Raw genomic sequence first — 24,756 nt, 5'->3', positions numbered from 1 at the left:
AAGATAAAAACAAGTTGCAAATAAAATATGTTTTCTTGTGCAAAACTAACATAATCTAATCAAATTAAAGAATTTATAAATGTGGTACCTACAAAAGACAAGATGCCTACATGCTCTTTAGTATAATAATTCGTAAGCTAACTAAATCTAAGCATAATTAGAACTAAATAAAATTATGGTTCATCTGCTGGCCCCTCCCCTTCTCTCGGTGTGTCTACCGGTGTGTCCACTGGTGTCTCTACTGGCGTATCACTAGCTTCACTATCTCCTCCAGCACCTGTGCTGTCCGAAGTAGTTTTGCTTGAAACTTTACTTGAACTCTCAGTTTTGCTGGGCTCATGGGAATCAGGTTCAGTAACAGTTTCACCGGCGACAATTTTAATTGAAGAACCAGTTTTACTGCCCCTCCCGGCAGCATGTTCTGAAGTATCAGTCTTACTAGACCGACCAGTAGCAATTTTACTGGGTCCACCGGCAATGGGTTCAGAGACAGTATGACCAGTGGGGTCAACTATAATCTTGCTGCCAGCAAGACTTACTCGAGGTTTCACCAGGCTACTTTGGCGAGATCTGACGGTGCTCAGTCGAGACCTACTTGTGTCTCCTTCTCTGCTGGAACGGTGAGTTCGGTCCATGGACATATCTCGGGAAATTGAGGTGCGGTTCGGAGGCTCAGCTATTAGGAATGCTGCTTGCTGCAAGGCGGTAAGAATAATAAATTAATATTTAAAAAAAACAATAAGATCAGATTAGTTTTGAATATACTCGTATAGCCTGATGACTGGCTTTTGAATTGTGTTCAATCAATGAAAACGAGACAGTTATGAGTAGGTGCTGAATATATGAAGAAGCATGTCACTTAATTTTCACCTTAAATTCTATTTTATCAAAATCCCTCCGTTTCGATTGGATCCAAATGAGAGCTCCTCAAAATTTATTGAAATTTTACTGTTGAGAAATTCATACTTACCGATAAAACACGATTGGTACTTACCGATGCAGACACAATTGCTTTTTCTGTCTCCAATTCTATTTCTTCTGTTTCATTTAAAGACAACAGTTGGGCCCTCAAGCATTCTATAGCCAATAAAATTATACGCTCTATTTCTGCATCAGGAACCCTTACAGATAGGTCTGAAACATTCATCAAATGATTAGTTGGGTTTTTATTCTCATAATAGACAAAATGCAGCCACTTTTGATACGATATCCTAAGATAGATATGATGCACCGTATATCGACAGGTGATCAATCCATTGCCCATATCATTGGTCCGTCGTATTAGATAGGAATTTATAGGACACGATTCCTTTGTTCGTTTTTAGTTGTATGCGACTTCCCCGGGAAGATAAGCTTTCCTTGTCATGAATAAGTAACCAATTTAACGAAATGGTTGTCAGGGCAATAGCCAACAAAATTCTGGTACCTTTAATATCTTCAACCATGGCGGGCACGTTTATGTTGTCTATTTCTTCTTCAGTAAGTTTATGGTCATCGTCAATTAGGGAGTTGACCAGTGACGTCATAGTTTCTTCAGTAGCTGAAATAAATTCCTAAAATCATTAAGCTGTAAGGAGGAATCAATAAGCTTCAAGCTATAAAAATAAAGCTAGAAGGTTGGGGTGTATTTTTTGTGCGTTGGCCAAGTAATCGCGTGGTCTCAATCTCAAAAGATTTGACATAAAAATATAACTTCCATAGGTAGGGTGATCAAATACGTATAATATATAAATATCAAACGCGAAGATTGTTATTATAATTTTAACACGAGGGTTGAAATCTGTAACAATTGGCAGATCAATTACTATGTTACAATCAATTTAATATGGTGAACTCAATCTTCTAGCGACAATTTATTTATTAAAAATATAAAAGACAAACCCAATTCATCGGTTTCGGCGGTGTGAAATAGCGCCGCTAGAACAGGAGCCATGCGGACACCAAGTGACTGGTCCATATCAGACACGCCTCTCAAACCTGCTTCCAGTTGGTCCATCGCTAAGTTGTCGTCGTCTGTTGCACCTTCTAATGATTCAAGCTGCATGAAAAGTGAAATATTTTGCTGGTATTTTGAATGTTTTTATAAGTCAAATAAAAAAACCATTTTGTTTTGAGATTGCTGATAGATTGCCCAGCAAAAGCAGAACATGTAAGTACTTAAGTTATTGTAGCTACATTTTTAAAGATAACAGAAACAGTCTACCTATACTATAAACATGCGACCCACTACTGCGCACAGGCCTCTCCTCAAACAACCGGAGGACGTATAGAGCATACTCTAAATACTGGTTGGTGGAGGTGTTTTACAGCTAATAGCCGAAACCAACGGCTAAGGTAAGGTACGTTAGTACCTTCCGAACCACGGAAACAAGATATTATTATACTATAATTTTCGATGTTCAGAGATCATGGCTCATCTTCAAAGGAGCTTGTGAGTAAAAATATGAATTTCTTTTGTGATGAGTAGGACTGCCTGTTTAGTTTTCTTACATGCTGTCTTATAAGCGTATCCGCAATCATGGCCAGGGCATCAAATGCCCGAGTTTGCTTCTTATACTGACTCGGATCTCCACCATGTTTGAGCAGCCATTTTCGGACTAGCTCGTCTACTACTTCAAAACGGGATCTTGCTCTGAAATTAGATATAAGATCAATCAACCAATTTATCAGAATAGTAGGTAGATTTTTAGTAGCGGGTATAAGTTTTATGATTACAGTTTAATCTATTTTAATCTACCATATTAAGATCCCATTACTGAGCGAAGGCTTCCCTTAATTTTTCGTAGGTTCGTGGTTTCACTGGTAAGTATCGATGTCAATTATTGCCACGCCATCTGTGTGAGGGTTTGCCGTTTTCAGTGAACGTTTTGAGTTACCCAGTGCATAAAGAGCCTGTTTTGAGTCACCTAGTGTTTATCAGCAAATGCAAACATGTCCGGCAAAACAAATGCAAAATTTCAATTAAGTCTGACAGTTTTGACTAACACGATTTCAATGGCAATACTTTTGTTATTTGATGTGATTTAATATAAATAAGTACATTTTCCTCGGATTGCATTAACAAAGTCATATCAAATCTACAATACCCGCAGAAAACTTCTGGCATTGCATCGGTGAGGTCTTTAAGCAGCAGATCCGCGTCTTCTCGTGTGTGCCGCATGGCATCCAAACAATCATACAAGAGCTTCATTACGTTGACTTCGTGTATCATCTTCGATTGCGAACTCAGAGGGGTTCTGTGAAGTGACGATTTTATTAAGCGCTTCTTGGAGCGGAGTGAGCTTATAGTACTTATAGAAGTTCCTTTGTTTTTGTTATTATATTTGCAACACTCTATTTTTTGTTGAATATATTTTATTGTTGAATATCCAGTTGACTATTTCCCTCGAGCTAAGCACAGACTACGGTTTTCTTTTGCTTAGATGCTGACATTTTTTGCTTACTTACATCATGCACCACGACTTACAACAATCGTTTCATACATGCGCGGTTCCTTTAATAACAACTTAAATTTGGTAAATGTATGCGTCTTTCTAGGCCTTCCGTTACCAGCCCTTCCAACGACCTTCGCATTAACTATGTGATTACGTAAAACAATTTGCACGAAAGTACTCACATCGGAAAATATTTGTGACGTGTTCGAAAAGGCATGTGAGGTATCATATAGAGATAAATTTCTGAAGGTTCAGGCTCAAGAGGGGGCGGTTTTGTAGTTATTTTCGTTTTATCGGAAGGCTTAAGTCGCAAATTGCCGATCTCCTCTTGTAATTGCTGAAAGGCAATAATAACATAAAGTTCAAAAGAGATACAAACTGTGTTCAGCATTGTCTGCAGCGATCAACAGATTGCATGTTTAGAGAAATACATAGGTACTTGAGTAAATTGCATTGTGATAATGAATAAAATATTACCGTATATTTGGGTCCCAAACAAATAAAGATCTGTGTTTTTATTTTTAAATAAGGGTACATCTAGTAATTTTGAATTTGAACAAAAAGTATCTATACATGGATACATTATAAGATCACGACTGTTTCCCTTTGGGGTAGTTTGAGGTAGGTAATTCCTATCTCAATAAAAAGTATAATGCACTGCTAAATGAGTGTATGAAAATGGTTAAAGATGAGCTCCCATCAGAATAATTTGACTCCAAATTCTACACTATCGCGAAAATAAGAGACTAAGTTAAATAAGGTCTTTTTTAAAAGTATCATTAGTATGCAGGATACAGTATAGCACGAAACGAATACATACCTTAATTTGTTGCAGTTGCTGTGAACGTACAATTCGCAGACGAACAACATCGCGACTGTAATGTTGCAGATTGTATGCACCATACATTATACTTGGATCTTTACACGGCTGTCAAAAATATTATCATCTGCTTAGGTTAACGAATACCATCAAGCGCCTTTGCGAAATACAAATAGAATTTGTTCATTATAAATTGACTGGAAAATGTGTTTAAATACAAATCAAATGTGTATGAATAAAAGTCACTCGCTACCATGAGCATCGCTCGAGAATGGCCTTTATCCAATTCGGCCAAAACACAAAGGACAAAGTTAGGAAAAAAGATCATTTTTCAAATCCATGGAGAAAAGTCGATGTGGATTGGAAGCCCGGGCGGGTCGCCAGTATTTGATCAAAAAAGTTGAAGAACTACCTACCTTTTGCGGTAGAACATCAGCTTGCAATGCTGCTGCTAGTCGGAGACGACTTGAATACCGATCCAAGTGATTTAGATATTTCTTCTCGAGTTCACTGTGGCGCTCCTATGGAAGATCACACCATACAATATCTTCAGCTGGTAATATAATAATTAAATACTCTAAGGAAACTACTAGATTCGAAGAGGTTCTGGTTCTTTGTGAGCGTCATTACTTACTCGCCAAGTTCGAAATTGTTGTAACATATGCGGTAGAATTCTCAAATTGTCAGTGTACTTGTGCCGTCGAGCCATCTGTCGTAGAACATCATCGAGGGTTTTATCAACTTTCCTAGGTTTGCCCAGCTTGCGCGTGAGCACATCGCGCATCTGCGCTCGAATCTCTTCAGCCAATCGTTGCATTTCACGCAAATCAATGTTCATGCGGAACAAATGGGTACGGTTGATCCTGAAATAATGTTTGGGCACACTTTTTATAAAAGTTCTTATTTAAAAAAGAATGAAGGATGGAATGACATAATTTAGTTCACAAATCGTACATTATGGAATATCCATATATCGTACCTACATTTCAAAACAGGTACATCTTCAAAATAAACGATTTTGAAATAAAATAACGACTCACTTAGCTCTTATCCTTTGTAGCCTTATTTCTTCCTGCAATTCCAGTACACGTTTCCTTAGTTTCAAAAGAAGTTGTTCGGGAAAAACAACCGCATGTTTCAATCCGTCTGGTCCCGTGCAGCCGAGAAGCGCTGCAGCCCGAATCTGATCGTAGTGAAGTATAACCACTTGATCTATCTCGTTCAAACAACTTTGTTTTTCCATCTGTAAAACGTTAAAATTAAAGTTTTTTTTTGTATAAAATTCTATGCTTAATAATATTGAATAGGCGATATCTTACCATGAATTCTCTTAAATTATTCTTCCTCTTGTCAAGTTGCACAGAGAGCTTGCGTTTGATTTTATTGTGTGCATCAATGTCTTTCTTAAGAAGTTCTACTAAACGATCTTGTTCCTGCATTTGTTGTTCGTACTTATGCCTGTATTTTTATTGTAAATTTTTAATATAATACAAACAAATTAAAAACACTATTGACATATTTTAAGTTAAAAATTATACCTAGTATTCCTTAATTCGTATGTCTTGTCATAAAGGTCTTGATCGCAACCCTCAGGGCAAACGTTGGGATCAAGTCGAATAGGCCCAATGTCTCGACTGTCCAGACTGCCTTCGTCCTCTTCTTCGCTTGATGACGATGAGGAGGATTCCTCCGATGATCCCTCTTTAAATTAATAAAGACAAAAAAGTAAAGCGAGAGAACACATCGTATTAAAAACCTCCACTTTTATTAAGTGGGTATTATATAGACGAATCAGATGAAAACAAAAGTGAAATACGCAAAGTGCTTACCATTCAATATCTAGTGATACAGGACTTACGAGTACTGATGATACTGTTTTATCATACTTACCATCATCATCACGAGTGCGTGGTTGACGATATTTTTTCTTAAAGATCCTGCGTAGAAAATCTGCAAATTTGTTATCATGGACCAGCTTTTTGAATTGCGATTGTATTTCTTGACACTCAACATCTAGATTTTCTTTTTCATCTATGTATTCTTCTATACGTGTCTCACATTCTTGAATTTGTTCTTGAACAGCTCTGACCTAAATATTTTATTATGAACCATGTTCTATAATGTAAATCTTTATACTTACTTACAAACAATTGGTTATTCCGAGCTCACCTTATATAATCTACCCGAGGTGAATTCAGAGAAATGTGTGCCCAAGAATTTACCCTAATAAATTCAATAGTATAATAGGCTCAATTCTCGGACATAGATACGTTTCTTTGAAATCACCTCAAGTGGTTTCTTTGGGGTGACAGTTTAGAATTACCCCATAAAAATATAACATCTTGTTACGGTTTCTACATATTAATTAATAACTGATTATTTAAATATAAAGGATATTCAGAACAATATATTAGGTAGATACTTACCTACCTTAAATATTCTTATGACAGTAACTGTCTTGAAATAAGTAGATATCATGTTCACTATACACGACACCCCTATCTTTATATCTCATTCAACATAATTTATAGGTATTCATTATAATATACTTTTCAAATGTGTTTTTTAATAAGTACCTGCATTAATTTCGTGTAAACTTTTTCAGCTAGCTTGTCTTCGTGAGCTTCAAAACGGTTCAGCACATTCATTTCTTGGTGCATTTGATACAAATGTAGTTCCAACAGTTGATTTTTTTCCTAAAAATAATTAGGCAACTTTCTAATGAAATCTATGTAAGTAAATATCGGAATATATTCTGTAAGTAAGTATATGATGTAGTTAAAGAAATCAAGATTGAGATAATATTACAAATAAGTAAAGACTATTCTCTCGAAGCGATTTCAACAGAGAACCTTACAAAAATCTTCGAAAAAAGGAAAATATGTCTTTACTAAGGCACATGTCTTTAGGTTGTAGTAGTAACATAATATTATGGATCAATGACTATAGGTTTGAACATGCTACACCATTTACCTGAACACGAATACGTTCTCTTTGGAGTTGCCTTAGACGTGAGTCAAATTCACGAACTGATATATCAGCTTCTACTAGCAACATGTCTTGTTCAAAAAGATGTCTGTAAAGCAAATGTTATGAATGCAAAAACATACTGGAAAGTGAGGACAATGAAAAATAATACTTATTACAATTAGGTAAAGGTACCTTTCAATTCGCCTCTCGCGAATTTCAACTTCCATTGGTGTGGGGTGGTGATCGGGTCTTGGTCTAAGAAGATCCCAAGATGCCGCTAATGGGCGACTTTCTGTAAATGCGTCACTATTCTAATCACGGTCTTTTAGTTTTTACAGAAATTTTGTTTAATAAATTAGCGTTTGGAAATAATGATTCTGAAACTTTGGTCTCCGACATAGGTACTTAATGGATTTTTACCTGCCAGTGATACGAATCGTGGTACTTTGGGCTGCCGCAATCTAGGTTGAGGAAATAATAAAGATTTTCTCTTTTCCTGCGTCATGGAGCCTCTTTTAGTTCCAGGAGTAGATGGACCCCTTAAAGTCACTACCACAGTCTCTGGTTTAACCTAAAAGTTTAAAGTCAAATATTGCAGCAGAAAGCAAGAGATCGGTAAACAAGCAAGATGCAAGGGTTTTGAAATAAAGCACATTATTAGTATGTTAAGCACTTGGCAATATCTATAGGACGATATAGTGATTTATGGCTTGTATACCGTAAGGGTCAAAAGCGTAGAGGTCGAAGCCCACGCTGCAGCGGCTTTTACATAAGTAACTTTTTGTGAAATGGAGAAAATATCTAATACGCTCATCATCATCAGCCCATTAACGTCCCCACTGCTGGGGCACGGGCCTTCCCTATGGATGAATAGGGAGATCGGGCCTTAAACCACCACGCGGGCCCAGTGCGGATTGGTGGTTATTAACGACTGCTAATGCAGCCGGGACCAACGGCTTAACGTGCCTTCCGAAGCACGGAGGAGCTCGAGATGAAATACGCTCAGATAAGCCTAAATAAAGTTTTAAATTAAAGGATAACTAAAGGATTTTTACCTCAAGATTCTTCTCAGGAAACTCCAGTTCTTCGTCAATCGAAGGCACTTCAGGGGGTGCTTTCACCAATTTTGGTGGAATTTCGAGTCTAATCTCTCCCAACCTCTCGCCAATACTATTCATACGGTCGACAAGCTCCAACTTACGCTCGCGAAGTTCCAGAATTTGAGCGTTGAATTCTCGCTTGTTCTCGTAAATCTAAAATATACACAGTACCTATTTGTTTTGTGCATTTTTGTGAACTTACAAAGTGTTTGTATCATTCATATTTTTAAACGCGTTGGTATTGATAATAATTTTGTTTGATTTCCTCATGTAGCGTCTTCATCAATGATGTAGATACAGCTACTTAGTTCCAGTTGTCTCATGTAAGTACTTAATTGACTAAAGCAATTTTAGGTGCATGTACCTCTTGCCTAGTAAGACAAAGACGAAGCTGAGTGTTGTGTCCGGGTGGAGCTATGTAGTCTGGTGCAGTTTTCAGTAGGTAGTTGCCAATCGAAGCCTCCGCTTCTTTGAGCGCCTCTGCAGCTCCAGGCGGTAAAGCGTTAGGATCTGGTTTACGAGAAAGATGATCTTGCCACTGCAAAGTTTCAGAAAAATCAACATTGGGGGTAAACATAATTATTATTGTAATATCTTATTAAAATAGGCTTTCATTTCTTTTTGTCCCAGAAAGTCTATGCAGATTGTAAGATGTAAAATTAATTAGGTTAGGTTACCTAAGTTATCTCTTTAATTTATAATTTTAGTCAATTCTTCTTCTTCTATGGGGTGGGTTGTGAGGTGGAGTACCAACCTCATCAACCCTGGTGTCAGGGTTACTATTGAGCCGCCAGAGGCCCCTGACATGGCTCATGTAACGACTACTTACTTACATCAGTAAGTAGTAACCGGGACCAACAGCTTCACGTGCCTTCCGAAGCACGGATCATCTTACTTTTTTACTTTTCCTGTAATGTCCTAACCAAACTAGGGATCACAAAGTGATTTTTGTGATATGTCCCCACCGGGATTCGAACCTGGGACCTCCGGATCGTGAGCCCAACGCTCAACCACTAGACCACGGAGGCCGAGAGATTTTAGTCAATGAGTAATATTATTATACATCAATGCTTTTGGTACATTCGATTTCGGAATGTTATTGCTATTAATTTCTACGACTTTCTCGTTGCATCGAGCGGTTATATTCGCATGACAATAAAATATTTGTCTAGGTCTTGATACCTGAATAAGTAATTACTTACTTAATGATTTATGTAACCTCGCTTATTTCTAAGGTTATACACAAACTTATCAAGCAATGTACCTACCTCAATGAACTGAATGTGGTGGCGATGCAAGCGTGTATAGTAATTTCGCAGTGCTTTCTTCAGGGGATGCGGAGGTCGCGGGGGAAGTCCCAGTAAAAAGGAGGCCACACGTGGTGGCCCCCAGGAGGGCCTCTTCTGAGCCATGCGACGAACTGAGGACTCCGTACGTCTGTGTTATTAGCGAATAATCCGTTGTTACATTTGCAAGTAGGTAAGTAGGTAAGTACTTTTTAAATGTGTCATGTGACATGCAAAAGCAGGTGCGAGTGAAAGGTATCCTTTGGCATAAACACAAATCTTCCTGGTAATGAATAGTCACTACATAAGTATAACATACAAAAGGAGGCTCTTTTGATACGCAGTAGGTAAGCACTTCCACACAACCCTGAGTTTATTTACTTACACGGACACAGGTTCTTCAACCGTTTGAAATAAATCCACTTTCCTTCTATTGTCAGCATGAAAATGTTCGCATGGTTTAATTATTTCCAACGACAAAATAATAATCCTACCAAAAACGTAAACGTTAAAGTTAAGTATATTTTATTTACCTGCCCCGTAAAGCAGCTTCAGCCATTTTTTGGTGGACCTCTTCCAATTGATCGAAGAAGGCTTTCGATAGGTTTTTCTGGCGTAAGGGTCTTATCATTACTTTTGGGTCTCTGTAACAAGAAAGTTGATTTGTTCATTTTTAATCATTCTATACATGATCGGACATTAAAATATCAATTACAAAGCTTTTGGAACTAGTCGCTTTGTTGGAGGATCAGACTACTCAAAACCCGAAATTAGTAATCTATGAGTTCCAATGAAATTGGAACATTTGTTTTCAGACGGAGTGAAGATTTGTGCAAGGTAGCTTTTAACGACTCGATTATAGAGCCAAATAAAAATAACGAGCTTAGTCAGTGATAGTTATTGATATTCGCTTGTTACCCAAAATTTTGCATCGACGGTGGAAGAGTATCTTACGAAAATAGCTTAGAACTCACCTAATAGCTCGCAATGTGAATGGGAATACATCCAGCTGAATGATATTCCTGGAGTACATCTTCCACAAACCCAAGTCAGACGCTTCCAGTTGATGCGCCACCTTCCTCACTGCAAGCTGCCTGGCTACCTCCAATTCTTGCTCTTGCACTTCCAATGGACGAGGGTCAAGAGTAACGTCTATTTGTTGAGAAGCAGGTAGCACACGGTTCCTAGAAAACATTTTCATGTTGCTTGTCGTTTTGGAACAACAGAATGTATATAAGAATTACAAGATGACGAGTCGCTGGTAGTAATAAAAAAAGTTTTAACAACTGTAACAATTTTGGTCAAATTCTCACGACTTCCAATATCTTTTTTTTATGTTCGATTTTGCTGTTTTTATTTTTTTAGCTCCACTTCCTTAGGAATAGGTAGGAAGTAAAATAAAACAATGATTAAGAAAGGGATAGGGACAAAATAATGATTTCTGAACTAAGATACAAAATCTTGAAGGTATAAAATGACCGTGAATACATGGCAGTGTTTTCTGGTAGCCAACGAGCCCCTCTATCTAATTTTTCATTTTGAACGTGAACCTTTGGGCCATATTATATAAGTAATATAGAATATATTATAGGGCTCCTTTTCCTGCCATTTACAATGATTCTTCTTTTTCTGTATTAGTAATGAGTACACTAGGTGGAGATATATTTACTTACGCCTTGATTAGTTTGTTATATTCGCTAGTGAGCTCAGCTAGCTGGTCCCGTACACGTTTCTTGTGAGCGTTGGCGATCGCCATCATTTTCTCATACTCTTCTTTTTGTTTCAACTGTTCGTGGGACATTATTTGTCCCTCTACTGTACTCGGTTCTTTTAATTTTTCAACTTTCTAAAACGAATTGGATTACCCTTAATTTATTATCTTTGAAAAGCTAAACGTAAGCTTAGAAGCAAGTAAGAGTTATGTGTCAGATAAGCTAGAACTCAGATAAATTAATACATTTCTATGACAAGTCTTTTATAGATTTAAAACAAGCACTTTGATAGCATTAGCTGCCTGCTCTATAATGTAATATGAAGTTATATCAGGTCCACAAGCTTGGAAAAATCCTTACTATTTTGTGCGTGTTTTCCTAGTGCATCATCATCATCAGCCCATTAACGTCCCCACTGCTGGGGTACGGGCCTTCCCTATGGATGGATAGGAAGATCGGGCCTTAAACCACCACGCGGGCCCAGTGCGGATTGGTGGTTATTAACGACTGCTAATGCAGCCGGGACCAACGGCTTAACGTACCTTCCGAAGCACGAAGGAGCTCGAGATGTTTTTTTTTTGCGGTCACCCATCCTATGACCGGCCTTTGCAAAAGTTGCTTAACTTCAACAATCGCAGACCGAGCGCGTTTACCGCTGCGCCACCGAGCTCCTCAACCTAGTGCATACTAACTGATAAATATTATAGGATAGGACTACCAAATCAATGAACTTACAGGTAATTCCGGAATATGAGGCAATTCTGGTGGAGGGTACAGCGGCTCCTCAAAGTTTATTAAATAAGAAAATATGTTTCCATCACCACCACAAGTGAAGAAATACCTAAAACAGTAATAAGTGCAACAAGAAATGAAAAAGGGGTACTTAATTAACAAAAGGTACTAAAAGTTTGAGTCGAGTGAAATATGATCATGTTAGTAATCGTACACTGCAAATTTCTTATAGGTTCGATTTTCGATTTCTCTTTGATTACCAAGTTACAACACATTGAAAATTCGTTATTTTTATAAGTTTCTTAATGATCACAATATTATAAGCTGTTTTCGTCCATGTTTATGTTATAAACATACTTTCCATCGGCGCTGAAATCCATACAAGTTATAGCACCTGTATACCGGTCATGCATTTGAAGATAATAATTATCGACGAAATCTATACGAGGTATCGGTTGAGTCTGAAAAACAAATTGCAAAATGAAACTTTGTTACTCATTGATCTTATCAGCCTAAAGAAAATAAATTATCTGCTCACCCTGATAGGAAATAGGCGTGAGTATATGTATGTGTGTAAGTAAATTCTGGTAATTAGATTTAACAGCCTCAGTAGTCTAGTGGTTAGAGTTAGGCTTACGATATGGAGGTCCGGGTTGAAATTACTTTGTGAGACTGTCCTTTGTTTGGCAAGAACTGCTGGCTTGAATCACCTGATTATCCGAAAAAGTAAGATGATTCCGTACTTCGGAGGGCACGTAAGCCATTAACCCCGGCTATTAGCCGTGAAAATACCTCCACCAAGTCACAGGGGAGCAGTGTGGTGGAGAATGCTCCATACATATTCTCTTCGTTCGGTTAATTGAGGGGAGGCCTGTACCCAGCAGTGGGACGTAATAGGCTGTTTATGTTATATTACGTAGATTTAACTATTTTCTCTAGTCGATGAGATGTACAGTGGAGGTGCTCTATACAGGGTGTAACGCCCTGGAGGTAGCGACAAGCTTTCTTGCTTTGTATTGACTCTGTTAGAATTCGTTCCCTAGATCAGCGAATGCATGCACACAGACTTGACGCGCAGTCATAGAATAAGGAATAATACTACGTATATATACAACGGAACTTTCCGCTCCCCACCAGCGTCTGAGCTAGGTTTACCTCACCCCCATCGAACATACTTTAGATTTGAATCGTATGGCGCTAGACGTCATACACAGATACGCGTGTACGGTAACGGTACGGGTCAATGTGTGGTGTCTGTGTAAAACGAGGTTGTTTGTATGAAGTGCCTGCGGTGTGGCGCAGTTTGAATATGCTGTTTATATATTATACTTAAGTACCTCTTCCTTTGCTAAGCGTCTGCCCTTTAGTTTCTTAAGTAAAATTTGCATCGCCGTCATCCATTTTTGGAAGTGGTGGTCAGGGTTATCTTCGTAATCGTAGGGCATTCTTACTACACGTATGTAACCATTATTTGTACCAGCCACTAGATATTTTCGGTCACATCTGTTAATAAAATTATGTGAAATCTTTTAACACACATAACCTAAGCTCACGACTACTTATATCTGAGTTGGGTAGTTTCCTAAATCAAAGATAAATTATGATTCTGATCACTTACTAAATAAAGACAGATCTAAAAGTAACAAAAACGTTATATTTTTCTATTTAACTTGTTTATGAATTTTAATAAAGAAAAATGTAATAATAAGTCCGACATTTTGTCACGTTTTTCTATGACGTCACAGGTTGCTTTTTCATAAAAATTCCATATTAATTTAGTGTTTTGACGTTTAGTAGAGAGTATCTGATTTGACTAGTTGGAAATACCATATTGGGGTAGTCAGAGGAACATCCATCGGAAGATGAATAATAGATGGAGTAGTGGATGGGTGTAGTGGGGAATGGGGTAGTAGTAGATACGTTTTTGTATTCAATGTGGCCCTTTGGTTCACCGGCGCATTGGAGCGCCAATTCAAACCCCGGTACCGAATTTGCACCAATGAGTAACTAATTTATCTCAAGTGCAGTTTTCACTAACAGGCTCGACAATTGTAGACTCACTATTGTGGAATTTGTTTTCGAATTAATGTTAAGATCATAAATGATTATCACGTGCTCAGCGGTGAAGGAAACCATCGTGAGGAAACCCACATACCCGAGAAATGTATTTTCGGAGGTATGTAACCAAACTATTGGGCTGGTTATCACTTCTACTTTGAAGGTCAGACAGGTCAGACTCTTGGAAGGTCAGACAGGCAGTCGCTTCTGTAAAAAACCGGCCCTGCCAAATCTTTACGTTAGGTAAGCGGACCCTGTGAAAAACGGGACAATGCTAGGGAGACGATCATACGGCTCACCATCACGTTGGTCTAACAGAAAGCTCAGCGAAAGTTCTATGTTTGTGTTTCTGCCAAACAGGGCTATTGTATGTGTTTGTTTTAAAATAGTATTTTACTTATAACCTATCCTAATCTTTACATTGTCGTAAGAACTACTTTTTACTTACACGAATCTGAGCGTAATAAAATCATCCAACCATGCTTGGGGAAAAGGGCCATATTTGAGAATATTGCTGACTCCCGGTTTAACCGGTAGTCCCGGTTTTATCAGTAGTAACGCTCCCGTGCCTTTCTGTATTACCCAAATACCGTCATCGCAATACTCCGCCCAAGTTATAGTAGTGGGTGGTTGGGTGTCGTCTTCAACTAGAAATACAACATACAGATTATTTATTAGATATAAGTTGACTCGCATTAGATGTAAGTAGCGGCCTCCGTGGTCCCGTGGTTGAGCGTTGTGCTCACGATACGGAGGTCCCGGGTTCGAATCCTGGTGGGGACAAATCACAAAAATCACTTTGTGATCCCTAGTTTGGTTAGGACATTACAGGCTGATCACCTAATTGTCCAAAAAGTAAAAAGATCCGTGCTTCGGAAGGCACGTTAAGCCGTTGGTCCCGGTTATTACTTACTGATGTAAGTACGTAGTCGTTACATGAGTCATGTTAGGGGCCTATGGCGGCTCAGTAATAACCCTGACACCAAGGTTGATGGGGTTGGTAATTCACCTCACAATCCACACGATAGAAGAAGAAGAAGTTGATCCCTTGATTTGCCTGATCGCCGGGCCACCTAACAGTAAGCCAGTTTACTATCTAAACCCCCCAAACAATATAAAAAAGACATAAAAATCGGTGGAACCGAAATTTGATGAAAATTCTTACTTAGCTCTACTTCTCCGACCCATTCCTCTTCTTCTTCATCTTTATCCATGTCTGCCGCTTCAGCAGCAGCTTTTAGAGCCTCTTCATCTATACTGGCTAGATCATCCTCAGTTGGAAATGGTCGGTGGCGCATGCTGCGAAGTTTAATTTAAGATGCACTTACTTGATAAAGGTAAGTACAAACAAAAATAGCGACATGGAGTTGAACATATTGAAAAGAAATATTTCAAATTCTTTCTCATATAGGTAATATTGCAGGATCCTAACTGGTGAATGTAGTGTTTTATACTCACTATTGTTTTTTTACTACAACATCTTTACGAGATTCAAATTCTAATTTAAAAGTGGTAATTTCAGTATATTTGCGAACTTCAGCATCAGGCAACACTGCCTCAATAACTAATCCTGCTTGCCCGCACAGAAGCAGAACTCTTTCCTGTAATGTTAAAATAACAACATAAATTATAAAGTATTAAAAACAGCCTCCGTGGTCTAGTGGTTAGAGCGTTAGGCTCACGATCTGGAGGTCCGGGTTCGATTCCCGATGGGGACATTGTCGAAATCTTTTTGTGAGACTGTCCTTTGTTTGGTAAGGATTTTTCATGCTTGAATCACCTGAGTCTCCGAAAATTAAGATAATTTCGTGCTTCGGAGGGTACGTTAAGCCGTTGGTCCCGGCTATTAGCCGTAAAAACACCTCCACCAACTGTTGGAGCAGCGTGGTGATGTATGCTCCATACCCCATCTGGTTGATTGATGGGAGGCCTGTGCCCAGCAGTGGGACGTATATAGGCAGTTTATGTTATGTAAAAAAATCTTCTTTTAATAAAATGAAAGAGTCATACGAAAAAACATCTTACTCAATCCGAAAATTTACATCATCATAATTATTAACCCACGGATAATAAGCAGCAATTCTCAAACTCGTAGTTTTCCAACTCACCTCATTAGGTTTCCAGGTCATGTAAGCGACAATGTTAGGTGTCTCTATAAACCCGAGTCTTTCTAATTTCAAAGGGTTGCCCGACATAACTTTATACATGAATATCGTGGAATCCTCCCCACACGTAACTAACAATGTGTATTGTGTATTGAATGACATCTGGACTAGCTTCTTAGAGTGGGGTTTCAGCCACTGCAATGGAAATGTCATATAAGTAATAACTTAAAAAATAAGAAAGCTCCAACCCTTTTCTCAGAATGACGTTTCCGAATCTAATGTTAAAGCAGTAGTCGTTACATGAGCCATGTCAGGGGCCTTTGGCGGCTCAATAGTAACCCTGACACCAGGGTTGATGAGGTTGGTACTCCACCTAACAACCCATACGATAGAAGAAGATGTCAAAGCAGGAACCCTTGTATTTAGCCGCGTAGTATTGCCTGTAGAGTGATAACAAGCTGTTCTATTGATATTTTCTGCATCATCCAATTGGGTCGTGTTCTAGGTTCAAGATAAATTATGAAATTCTGATAAATAAATAAACACAAATGTAAAACTAACGAAAAAACATTTTCTTTTTTCTATTTAACTTATTTATGAATTTTAATCAATAAAACGTAATAATAAGTACGACATTTTATTGCGTTTTTCTGTGACGTCACAGTGTGCTTTTTTCATACAAATATCATAGTAATTTCGTGTTTTGACTCAGGTCCCCGATACCGACCCCGCTGACGTAACTCATTTGACTAGTTGATTACCATTTGGATCCTGATAATTAAACGAAGCATGAGTACGTACAGACACCAAATCCATGACGTCAGCATGAATGGAATCCTCACTGTGAATGGTAAGCGCGGAATGTACTCTGATGTCAATCACGTTCTTCTGTTCCAACAGCCGGTCTGCATGGAACAGTAGCGTCCTCATCATACCGTCTTCAAAGCCCACCATTATCGAACGAGATGTGTGATCAAGCTAAAATTACAAAATTAGTCAAAAGTTAATATAATTTATCATCCAGGTGTATTCGAGGCAGTATCCATAATTTTGTATTTTATAATTTCTATCACAGTTGTTAGGTTTGAGTTTTAATAATGCAAAGCGAGCGGAGAGTTTTACCACAATTCGTTCTCGGAATATGGATGCTTTGGAGTTCGTACAAATAAGTTGAGAAGACTGTTTCGGTGTTGTAGTAACCTTATTAGAAAATTTATTCACCTCTAGTGGTACATATAGAGTACAGGATATTGCGTGTGAAAACATATATCGGGCTAGGAGTGCGTGAGTGTTAATATTGTATGCCATTATGGCACCGTCTTTTCCCATTGTAAGCAGGATCGGGTGAGTGCGCAAGGCTAGTATAGCCACTACGGGCCCAGCGTGGGTTGTAAACATCTTGCGGTGGTCGCACTCCAGCTTATCAAGCTCCAACTCCACAGTCCAAATACCACCATTGCCATCCTTAGGAAAACACATTTTATTCATTAACATTTCATGTTCTAAAATTCAACAAGAAAAATACAATAACAGAATACTTACTTGGGCGTACCAAAATTGGTCCTTTTGATGTTTCAAGCACATTATTTGACAACCCGGCACCTGTAAAACGGTTCAATATGACAAATACAAGTGCTGAAAGCTCTCATCTAGAGATGTTTTAATTTCTATTAAGAAAAGTAGGTATCACGAATTGTCATACGCAAGTCTCAGCTACAGGATTCAGCTCAACGAACTGGTCGTCTTCCGGAGGATCAGCTTGTTCCACAGTGTCCCAATACCAGGCCCGAATGCAACCGTCGCGAGATATTGTAGTCACTTCATCACCAGCAGGACTTAGCATGAATTGGATCTGAAAATATGCCGTATTAGTGCTTTAAGCGTGCAACTATAACGCCTACAAATTGACATGTTATATATTATGCACCCCTTTGAAGCGAGGTGTTAACTTAATTCGCTCGGGTTATTACATGTAATCCTCAAACCAACTTACTATGGGTCCATTGTGGCAACGTTTACGTCCGCGTTGTGTAACTTCTAGCTTGACAAGACCTGCTTCCCACACCAGGATATTGCCCCATTCGCAACCAGACAGCACCTGTTTAAAAACATAACTTGCTATTCTTAATTTCCTGAAAGATCTACTGATTACTTTACTGAACTATTATTTCCAACCTTTTCATCAGGCATGGGGTAAACTCCAACCACGTTGCAAATTTCAGTTTTGCCAAACCTTCCAAGTTCGCCTTTGAGTTTCAGTCCGGTGAAAGTTTGTACCAGTTTCCAAAATTTGATGTGGGCATGTCCTGTTATAAAGATGAATAATATATTAAGTTGATAACTGACGCAGCGCTCATTCGATAAGTAAAATATAGAATAGGTATAAAATTAATTAGTTCCTTATCAAAGTAATATAATTTTTCACAGACCCTCTTTCGAATTTAATAAACCAGTACATCAATAGCGTAAAATCCCATGATTGCGGAGACTCCATCATTGAGAAATAGATGGGTCTAGTTCAGTAGATAGATTTGGCCTGCTGTGGAGCAGCTTAAGTTGGGAAAAACCTAGCTATAAAAAATGGAATTGCATACTTTACTTACCGCCTGTAGTAAGTTGTCCAGGACAGTAAGGAGAAAACATAACAGCATCCACATCGTATGTAAAGGCACTGGTTCGTAGCATGATCTTGTGTCGCTTCCAGTTCCAAATAGTGATGTTGTAGTCAGGCTCTTTGCCTACTGAGGCTAACATTTCACCATCGGGGCTGTAAATAAAGATATCTATTAATAGGTAGAGGTGTATGTATAATTATGAAGTAGATAGGTGCTTCTAGTTTGTTCTTGGTTAATAATGGGTTGGCTACTATCCCTAACACCAACCCGTAGTGGAGCTGTGTTGTGGACTATGCTCCATACTTCCTCTGATTGATTGAGTGGAGGCCTATATCCAGCTGTGGGACGAATTCAGGCTGAGTCAGAATGAAAATGAAATGACGAAACTAGAATATAAAACAAAAAAAAGAAGACTTTTTTTATTTTTGTTTCTCGTTTACGACTCTAGGACTAGCATAATGATAGTCTTCACAAGGTTTTATTGTTGATTTATAATTACTTACCTAAAATCTAGTATAGAGTAGGCGTTCTCAGTGCCCTCTCGAAGCACCGCATCTATTTCCATCTGTGGCCAGGTGTACATTACGATTACAGGCTCGTTCGCGCCCTCTCTTGCTTCTGCTATGGCGATTCGGTAATCCGGGTCAACTCTGTACGACTGCAGAAGACATTCGAAAATCAAAACCTGAAAAGTATCTTATTCTTGCGCTTTTATATGTTGTTTATGTAGGTACCGATAGTTCATTCTTCTTATAGGTAATCGAATAGGCTCAGAAATAATTGGTTCTATTTGATTCGAGACTTACTTACGACTATACAATGTAGTCAACTGCGAGAGGTCAGGAAGACAAATACCTGAGAGCGCCTAGTAAGGAAGTATGTAGTGGTTACATGAGCCATGTCACGGGCATTTGGCGGCTCAGTAATAACCCTGACACCAGGATTGATGAGGATGGTATTCCACCTCACAACCCACACGATAAGAAGAAAAAGAGCGCCTAGTCAGGTTGCAAATGTTCTTCTTTCTAAATATAGTTAGCGAATACGCTAATGTAGGTATAATCCGTCCGAATTCAATGAATTACACTTAGCATCGAAAAGATGCGAGTGTAGAAATAGGAACATAATGCAATTTGACTAAGCCCTAAGTTTGGAAAAAATGTAGAATAAGGGAGAGCATGATTTATAATAAATAACACTTTACAGCAATATTTCCGACAGTGCCTCCAGTGGTGCTCCTCCGGAACCATGTCTGTTTCGTGTGGATGTCCATAAAGGTGACGATACTGCCAGCAGCCCAGCACACCACTGAATCGTCGCATGCGCACAAGTTGAAGTATTTGAAACAGTCGTACCCATACGAATATCTTTAAGAGCTTGTTGAGGATTTTTTTTATATAAGGAGAGTCTACGGGAGGGATTAGTAGGTAGTAATACCTAACAGTGGAAGAAAACTTAGTTTTTAGTTTTCGTATACTTAACATATCCTGAGAGATGTCGTTTCTATTCTAATGAACTGTTAATGAGCGATAAAATGATTACTCGTCGCCATTCCATCTTAGGAGTTCACATCTTAGTTAATGATATATGTGGCAAATCTGCAATAAGTCACGCCAGAATAAAGACGGAGTTCGCATTAAAAGTGGCTGCAAATTGTCTTCTCGTTATCTTGTAGCAAAGTGTGACATGGCAATCTTATAATTGATGAAAAGGACGACGAGTCAAAACGTCCCCCTCCACCAACAGATTTCAGACATATCTCATTCAAAGCGTCTTAGCAAGTTGATATTTTTGTTCTATGGCGACTTTTTCGAAATACGTATGGTTAGGTCGGAATTCGGGTTTTTAGGTACGATTTTGGGTACCTCCTGGTACATCAATGTTCCAACCAATAGACTCCAGACATATGTTATTCGAAGTGAGTTAAAATTTCCTTATATGACGTCTTTCTTTTTACAGATACAAATGAGATTGCTAAAACGTATTATAAAGTACCTATTGGAAAGGGGGGACGGGTCTCATACAGTTATTTGAAAATGCGATGATTATCGAAAGACATTAAGAAAATAGAAGCATTATACAGGGTGGCCCAGAAGTTCAGGTTCAAAATGAAAAATAAGAAAGAGGGGCTCATTAGCTACCAGAAACACCCCCATGTATGTTCAGCAATTATTTACGGTTTAGGAGATATGACCCATTTTGTACCTTTTATCTCGATTTTCTACCTTACTTCAGAAATAATCATTTTGTCGCTATCCCTTTCTTAATAATTATTTTATTTTACTTCACAACTATGCCTAAGTCTGTGTACCGCTCAATCAATGATAAACCAAAGTGAAATCAAACATAAAAAAAAAGTTATCGGAAGTCAAAGTGAGAATTCGACCAAAATTGTAACAATTGTTAAAACTTCGCCGAAGAATAATAAACACATGAGATTGTCATGGACACTGAAAGTATTTCTAAAAACTGCTCCATTTAATAGGCTTTTAGAAACATTAATAAAAAGTACCCCTAATACGGGCAAAAAACTATGTAATTTGCCCTCAAAGATTACAAGACAGACAGATTTGAAGGAAAATTTGACATTCTCATACAATGTAGCTGCTACTTTCTAACGTTCTTAAAGGTGCTCAAAGACACATTTTCAATTAACATACACATACACATACATAAACTCACGCCCGTAATCCCAAATGGGGTGGGCAGAGCCACAAGTAATCAAAGACAACTTGCAGCCACTGTTCAATTAAAAGTAAATAAAAATCACGCTTATAATCGCTAACAGGGTAGACATAGCAACAATCCCAAGACAAAACTTGCAGTCACTTCTGGTATTCGTATTTTAATGAAGGTACATAGATTTCAAGGAAAATGTTATCCCCAAACATATAGAAGTAGTAATAGAAGTATAGAAGTAATAGAAGTATATAAGTAATATCTAGTATTGACCCTACAATACTTTGCAAAGGATACTCAAAGTCGAACAAGTCGACAGGTATGGTAGAATATGGACTGTTAACGGCTCCGGAAACGAAGTCATCGGGGTCGTACTCCGTGAGTACCGACTCCTCCTGCACTTGTTCCGCCTCCAAGTCCAAGTGTTCATACTTCCCAAACTCTTCACCATAATGCCCTTCATATTCGTCTGCGTCTGAAATTGTCATTGATGTTGAAATAAATAAAGTGTGATGCTTATGTGAGGCCAGACTTTATGGATTGTGTAGCACTTAAACTGAACTAACGCTGTTAGCCATCTTCGTGGGTTGTGAGGTGGATTACCAACCCCATCAACCCTGGTGTCAGGGTTATTATTGAGCCGCCATAGGCCCCTGACATGACTTATGTAACGACTACGTACTTACATCATCAGTAAGTAATAACCGGGACCAACGGCTTAATGTGCCTTCCGAAGCACGGATCACTTACTTTTGGACAATCAGGTGATCAGCCTGTAATGTCCTAACCAAACTTGAGACCACAAAGTGATTTTTGTGATTTTTCCCCACCGGGATTCGAACCCGGGACCTCCGGATCGTGAGCACAACGCTCAACCACTGGAACACGAAGGCCGTTGTTGGCCATGCGACAAATAAAGCAAAGAAAGCACGGTGAGTTCGGGTACCTATTCAGTTCAGCTTGCAATGGTTACACCTCTGCCTACCCGAATTGAGATTTAGCCGTGAGCTTATATTAGTTGTTATATCATCACTCAACCATCCATTGATGTACTTATAAATGTCACTATCGTCCACCAGCGTCATGCCACAAGAGCAGCTAAGTAGGTACTGATATCACGTTTGTTTTACTTTGTTTCTGTAATATTTGTATTACCAGTAGGTAAACTCGTAACATATAATACATCAATGGCTAACTAGTAGCGTATTATCGATAGATATATGCACAAATATTCATATCCATCATCATAATTATCCTGGTCAGAATATCTGTCTGAGGACTTACGTATCAGAAGTGGCTGCAAGTTGTTTTATGAAAATTGTTGTACTAGACTAAACGTACATAATGTCTCAAAGATTTGTTCATACCGCACCATTACGGAAGGAAAATATTATACGCAATACGATTGCTATAGCGTAGAGACGCTATATGTCTATGCAAGTAGCGTGTCGGTTACAAAATATTACATTTTGCAGTTTTAATGAAAAATATATTTACCGTCATCGTCGTCCCCAATAATTTCATCATCGTCGTCTGACATTTCGGCTTTGGAAACTTAAAGTAACCTTATATTCAAACACTAATTTGTACACTTATTATTTCTTATTGCTTATGCGATAATTATAGTTCAAATTATTGATCTAACTGTTCCCAAAGCAAATATAAATCAGTATCGGGTCCGTTCCGTAATTCCGTTGCTATGATACTTTCGAATTACGTCTTTATTGGCGCGCGAACACCTTCCGCATTGATTTCCGGTTGTGTATACTTTGTATTGATTACATCGTTTAATAAAATGTTGAAAAGTGACGTACGCAAAACTACACTTCTCATCAAAAAAATCGAAACACTTCCGTTTTCATTGTTTCTGTCCGAATTTAACACAAAAAAGAATTCATACGATGAAAAAAAATACATAAATGTATAGCTGGCAGTTTGGCCATTACAGTAATAAGCGAAAATTCTAAATTCAAAATTAGAATTTCATTTGTTTATCTTATAAACGAAATGAATCACTGTTTTGAGACAAATGTGTGTTTAGGGTTGGAGTACATTTAGCGTTTAAAAACTAAAAATTGGCGCCTATCCTTAAACTTTTTGTTTTTTATTTCAATACTGTGACTTTGGGACGTCTGAAAAAGGTTTTTTTTCTAAAACGTATGGATACTTCGCCCACAGAAGCCGCCCAAGTTGTGGCATTGCTGGATTCTGGCCTTAGTCAGCGTGTTGTGGCTGCAAGACTGCATCTAAGCCTGTCATCTGTTCATAGAGTCTATAAACGTTATCGGAAGACTGGTTTGTTCACGCGCCGTTCAGGATCTGGCAGGAATCGGGTCACTTCTGAGCGAGATGATCGATTTATTGTAACAACTTCTTTAAGAAATCGACGCCTTAACGCTTTTCAACTGCAGCAGCGGCTTCGTGTTGTACGAAGGGTGGCTGTAAATGACTCTACAATTAGAAGAAGGTTGAAGGATCGTGGACTGGTACCGCATAAGCCAGCAAATGGGCCGAAATTAACTGCAGACCATCGAAGAGCGCGCCTTAACTTTGCACGTGAGCACCTAAATTGGTCATACCTACAGTGGAGCAAAGTTCTCTTTTCTGATGAGTGTAAAATTATGCTGTATGGTAACGACGGAAGGAACAAGGTCTACAGAAGAGACGGAGAACGCTATGCACAATGCTGCATTGAAGAAAAGGTCAGCTATGGTGGCGGTTCTGTAGGTATGACCAATTTAGGTGCTCACGTGCAAAGTTAAGGCGCGCTCTTCGATGGTCTGCAGTTAATTTCGGCCCATTTGCTGGCTTATGCGGTACCAGTCCACGATCTTTCAACCTTCTTCTAATTGTAGAGTCACTTACAGCCACCCTTCGTACAACACGAAGCCGCTGCTGCAGTTGAAAAGCGTTAAGGCGTCGATTTCTTAAAGAAGTTGTTACAATAAATCGATCATCTCGCTCAGAAGTGACCCGATTCCTGACAGATCCTGAACGGCGCGTGAACAAACCAGTCTCCCGATAACGTTTATAGACTCTATGAACAGATGACAGGCTTAGATGCAGTCTTGCAGCCACAACACGCTGACTAAGGCCAGAATCCAGCAATGCCACAACTTGGGCGGCTTCTGTGGGCGAAGTATCCATACGTTTTAGAAAAAAAACCTTTTTCAGACGTCCCAAAGTCACAGTATTGAAATAAAAAACAAAAAGTTTAAGGATAGGCGCCAATTTTTAGTTTTTAA

The 24,756-nt window shown here is 38.6% G+C and overlaps 1 protein-coding gene across 1 annotated transcript; it reads right to left on the bottom strand.

Annotated features, from left to right (window-relative positions):
* Positions 1-116: 116 nt before the first annotated feature.
* Positions 117-23,051, bottom strand: LOC126368305 (cilia- and flagella-associated protein 44). Its single transcript, XM_050012212.1, has 42 exons — positions 23,009-23,051; positions 21,809-21,986; positions 20,037-20,199; positions 19,336-19,490; positions 18,821-18,984; positions 18,393-18,523; positions 18,211-18,315; positions 17,920-18,069; positions 17,760-17,819; positions 17,439-17,681; positions 17,019-17,195; positions 16,221-16,412; positions 15,571-15,713; positions 15,278-15,411; positions 14,561-14,759; positions 13,392-13,557; positions 12,412-12,515; positions 12,058-12,163; positions 11,284-11,456; positions 10,585-10,794; positions 10,144-10,254; positions 9,593-9,761; positions 8,689-8,862; positions 8,280-8,477; positions 7,645-7,795; positions 7,417-7,516; positions 7,228-7,330; positions 6,831-6,950; positions 6,145-6,343; positions 5,793-5,955; positions 5,574-5,712; positions 5,295-5,497; positions 4,889-5,117; positions 4,671-4,775; positions 4,255-4,362; positions 3,617-3,771; positions 3,087-3,236; positions 2,491-2,632; positions 1,882-2,038; positions 1,427-1,540; positions 995-1,134; positions 117-695 (listed from the first exon to the last, which is right to left on the bottom strand). Exons 1-42 carry the CDS (start codon positions 23,049-23,051, stop codon positions 174-176), a joined length of 6,648 nt encoding a protein of 2,215 aa, XP_049868169.1. The 3' UTR covers positions 117-173.
* Positions 23,052-24,756: the final 1,705 nt, after the last annotated feature.

The sequence above is a fragment of the Pectinophora gossypiella genome, chromosome 7, assembly GCF_024362695.1.
Source record: "Pectinophora gossypiella chromosome 7, ilPecGoss1.1, whole genome shotgun sequence".
Lineage (NCBI taxonomy): Eukaryota > Metazoa > Arthropoda > Insecta > Lepidoptera > Gelechiidae > Pectinophora > Pectinophora gossypiella.
The sequence above is the reverse complement of the archived record's forward strand: the minus strand, read 5'-3'. Positions and strand labels throughout refer to the sequence as shown.

Excerpts from the sequence above, each read along its gene's own strand:
- LOC126368305 (XM_050012212.1), bottom strand. The coding sequence starts at position 23,051 with ATGTCAGACGACGATGATGAAATTATTGGGGACGACGATGACG. Across the intron at positions 2,039-2,490 it reads ATACGCTTATAAGACAGCAT|CTTGAATCATTAGAAGGTGC; the intron begins GTAAGAAAACTA and ends CTTTTCATGCAG. Across the intron at positions 1,541-1,881 it reads CGCCGAAACCGATGAATTGG|CTACTGAAGAAACTATGACG; the intron begins GTTTGTCTTTTA and ends AATTTATTTCAG.